The sequence below is a fragment of the Oryzias melastigma genome, linkage group LG15 (assembly GCF_002922805.2).
Source record: "Oryzias melastigma strain HK-1 linkage group LG15, ASM292280v2, whole genome shotgun sequence".
Lineage (NCBI taxonomy): Eukaryota > Metazoa > Chordata > Actinopteri > Beloniformes > Adrianichthyidae > Oryzias > Oryzias melastigma.
In genome coordinates this window covers 2,135,375-2,139,257 of record NC_050526.1, presented here as the reverse complement: position 1 = coordinate 2,139,257, position 3,883 = coordinate 2,135,375, and the positions used below count along the sequence as shown (strand labels likewise).

Genomic DNA, 3,883 nt, shown 5'->3' with positions numbered 1-3,883 from the left:
TCAAGTGCTTGTTGTCACCGTCTTTCCCTCCGGTTCCCCAGGTGGCCAATCCCTGGTCTAGTGGATCGACCAGCCCTAAGCCCCACTTCTGTGACTGGGGACCACAACTTGTGGAAGAGCTCCATGCTGAAGGAGCTGGCAGCCGCAAAGGACCAATGAGAATAGAGAAACTTTAGTGATTCTAAAATATTTAAAAAACAGATGCAGTCCACACAAGGATGTCAAAAGGTTCTGTGAAAACTCAAGAATAGTTTTTATAGTCTCCCCTGGTGTTACCTCCAGGTTTTTTAGCCGTGAAAATTTAGAAATGAAAATGATTAATAATGTTGCTGCTTTTAATCACATGATTAATGACAAAAACAGCTCCATACCGCTGATTCATCTTACAGTGTGATACATGGCTAATTAAGCACCAACTAAATCTGTGTGCGATCCACAATCAATCATAATGACATAGGAACAGTTCTTAATGAATGGATTAACGGAATTACTTCAGAGGTGTGTTGATTATCTTTGAACGTCCTGCTGAATTAATGGATGAAAAGATCTGCTGCAGACTCAACATCCATTTATCCAAATATCTGAATTTTGGCAGGTTGCAAATCAGGAGCCAAGCTTTGGGCATGTGACGTTTTCAGTGACTCGATCAGCTGGTAGAATATTATTCCAATGCAAGCATTTTTGTCTCAAACTTTTATCTATTTTCTTAACCCTCAGGGTTGCCAGAACTCATACCGGCTGCGGTTGTCGGCTCGAACCTCCAGAACTTTGTGACATTTTTCTCATTTTAATTGAGACAATAATAATTTTTAAAAAATAATAAAAAAAGATCCCCTAATTTTATTTTTGTTTTTATTTTTTCCCTCTTGGGTTACGGCAAGTCTTCAAACTCTGTCACAGACACACAGAAACACTGTGGATGCAGCTGTCATAGAAACAGCCCACAGAGTGAGAAAGAGCTATCTCCCAGAATGATCTCATGAACCCAGACATGTAACTGATATTTTTGAATAAATAAATCTGTTTTCTTAACATCATCCGAGTCTTCCATACATTGGAAGTGAAATATCCATAGACACCGCTCCATGTAGCAATTGTGCTAAAAACATTAGCTGGTAGCTCATCCTATGTGGCCAGGGCATCAAGCTTTGGGAATTTGTCCTGTGAATCTCGTTTGGCGTTTGGCACAATATCCTCCAGGAGTTTAGTCAAAACACAAATAATTTTATCTTTTTGAAACTTAAATACAATTTGCATAATAATTTGGAACGTACTGTAAAAGTCACTCTTTTGACATGATGGTATTCTATATTAAACATGGCAAGGATGCTAGTAATGAACCATTTCATGCCCAGTTTGTGAGGTTTGCACCATTTTGAACCAAGCTTTTTCCAGCTTTAGATGGCAGACATGCACTATTACATAGTAGAAAAAGAAGAAGAAGCCCCTCCCTACTTGTCCAGTGTGATCACCATGTCCTAAATCAGGGATTGGAAATTCCAGGCCTCAAGGGCCGCTGTGTCTGCATGATTTTCAGATATTCAAGCTCTTCTCATGACTGATTACCTGGTTCAGGTGTGTCCAGCCAATTACAACATGCCTGAGAAGGGTATGTTGGAAAACATGCAGGAACGGGGCCCAAGTTGCCTATCCCTGGCCTAAACTCTTGTTCGAGGACTTGAAAGCTTTTCAAAAGCTCTTCCGAAAGGCTATTTCTTTTTTTCTCTTTTTTAATAATCTAGAGGCAGAAGTTAAAGTTGGAGGGAGCAGGTGTGTGATAGCTATTAACACCTGCGTAATAGCTGGGCTGTGAGTGGAAACAGACGCACGAGTATGACTCCACTGCTTATGCCCATTTCCAATAAGCCTAGAAAAGCACAGGAGATGCATTTCTTCCTAAAAGCGAAAGACAAACATTTTCCCTCCATTTACTTTTAGCTTCAAATTACAGTTGATGGTAAATACGTGGATGCATTTCAAAGATTCAGCCATAAAATGTGCACTTCCATCAATCTAATATAGATCTAATCTGTAGTAGTGTTACACCGCTCCCGTGAAACACGTGATAATGGGCTGGATGCAGCCACAGCAGGTCTCTTAAAGAAAAAAAACTGCTAGCGCTTGAATACAATTCATCAGGTGATAGAACAGGGAGTAGTGTATCTGTGAAACAAACAAGCACACAGCAGCAATGTGTCACTTTTCACTGAGGGGCTGTAATAGAATCAGTGTTGTTCCCAGCTCTGCACACTAGCCTTCTATTATTCTGCTGCAGGAAAAGTTGCACATTTAAGCCGTCTTCATGGCACCCAAGGACACGTCTGCAACTAGAAACGCGATTTCTCTTCTTGAGCTAACGATCCAGACAAAAACAGGGAAGTTCTATCTTTACTCGTGGGGTTGTAAATGTGTGAAAAACCAAATACTTTAAATTATTTTCAGTTTTTCTTGCATCTCTGAGCTTAAAGATTATGAAATCTGTGTTTTAATGTCTAAAGACCGGTCTGTTCTCCTCTTTTACAGTGCGGTGCTGGTGGAGAACATTCCAGACGACGTCTCTTTCTTAGACAACGACACATCCCACCTCCCTCTTTCAGTCGGGCTCCAGAACCTGCTGGATCGAGCCGTGCGAGTTGTAGAAATCGTTTCCCCAGACTGGCTTCTGAACTCCTCTGACTATGAATCCAGCTTCCACCCTTCTGCAAAACAGGTGAAACCAAAGCTAACCAGCAGATTTTACATTTTTTTTCATTATCTTCTCTCTCGTTTATGAAAATGAATATTTTGATCCTGAATATTTACTTCTTCAGTGTCCCTGCACAAAAACATTCAAACAATATTTAAATAAAACTGAATAAAAACCTAAAACTATCTTTAAAATTGAAAAATTTAATCAGGTTTTTGGAGTAATTAAAACTGCAAGCACATGATAAACCTTTAACTGGACACTTTACATCTGTGAGTTTTACTTTTATTGGGAACTTCTTAAATCTCATGAATATCTATTCTTATAATCGTAGTTATTTCTGAATGAAAAAAGGGGAAATTATGAGTTTTAGATCCTGTGAATCACCAGTGTATCAATAAGTTCTTACATTTAACCTAATATACTTAACAAAAGAAAATAAAGTATAACACAGAAAGTTATTAAGAGCAACTAAAATGTCCATGTATAAAATTTCGGTCCTTACGTAACTTCTGTGTTCGGTGTCCAGAACTTTTGCTTGGTTGAAAGTTTAGCAGTTTATGTGTATTTTACGTAGTTTAAACGTAAATATTACGTAAATCTCATACATGTGGTTTTCCTCGACCATTCCACACACGTCTACTTATGTCTAACGGAGTTTTCACGCATGTACCACTGATATATAACTTTCATATTGCGTATACTGTACACGTATCACGTAAAATTTATGTAGTTTACACACGAATCACTAATGAATTTCATGTAAACAGCACAATAATCGTGCACGGTTCTTGCACGATTTGCATATTGTGTTACGGGTTTATAAATGGGCTGCTCTTTCACCACTCTAGGGGTCTATACCGAGTGGGGGTCTCCCCCTCCCCCAGCTGGCTCGTCCTGGTGGGGGGCTGGGCGGTTTTTTGCGCCGGGGGCGGGGGCCACAGCTGGCACATAGCAGGTGACTTAAATCTGGTACGAACCAGAGGTTTCCGATTATTTAACTAAAACAAAGCATCGGAAGGGCGCGGCGGGTGCTGACGCGAAAGTCAAGAAATTCAATGAAGCGCGAGTTTACGTGTTCTTAGCACGGTTTATTCGTACTTCTTCTGTGGTTTTAACGTGGTTCATTAAAATTTCACATAAAGACCACAACTTTTCTCGTTTTTTACTTGTATACTCACGTGTGACCAATTTTCA

At 39.7% G+C, this 3,883-nt stretch overlaps 1 protein-coding gene across 1 annotated transcript in view; it reads left to right on the top strand.

Annotated features, from left to right (window-relative positions):
- LOC112161924 (inactive phospholipase D5) overlaps positions 1–3,883 on the top strand; it is a gene marked incomplete in the record, with an annotated part of 94,876 nt that overhangs the window by 71,131 nt on the left and 19,862 nt on the right. Inside the window, 1 exon segment of the mRNA XM_024297478.2 lies at positions 2,524–2,710. Within this exon segment, the coding sequence (XP_024153246.1) occupies positions 2,524–2,710 (187 nt within the window).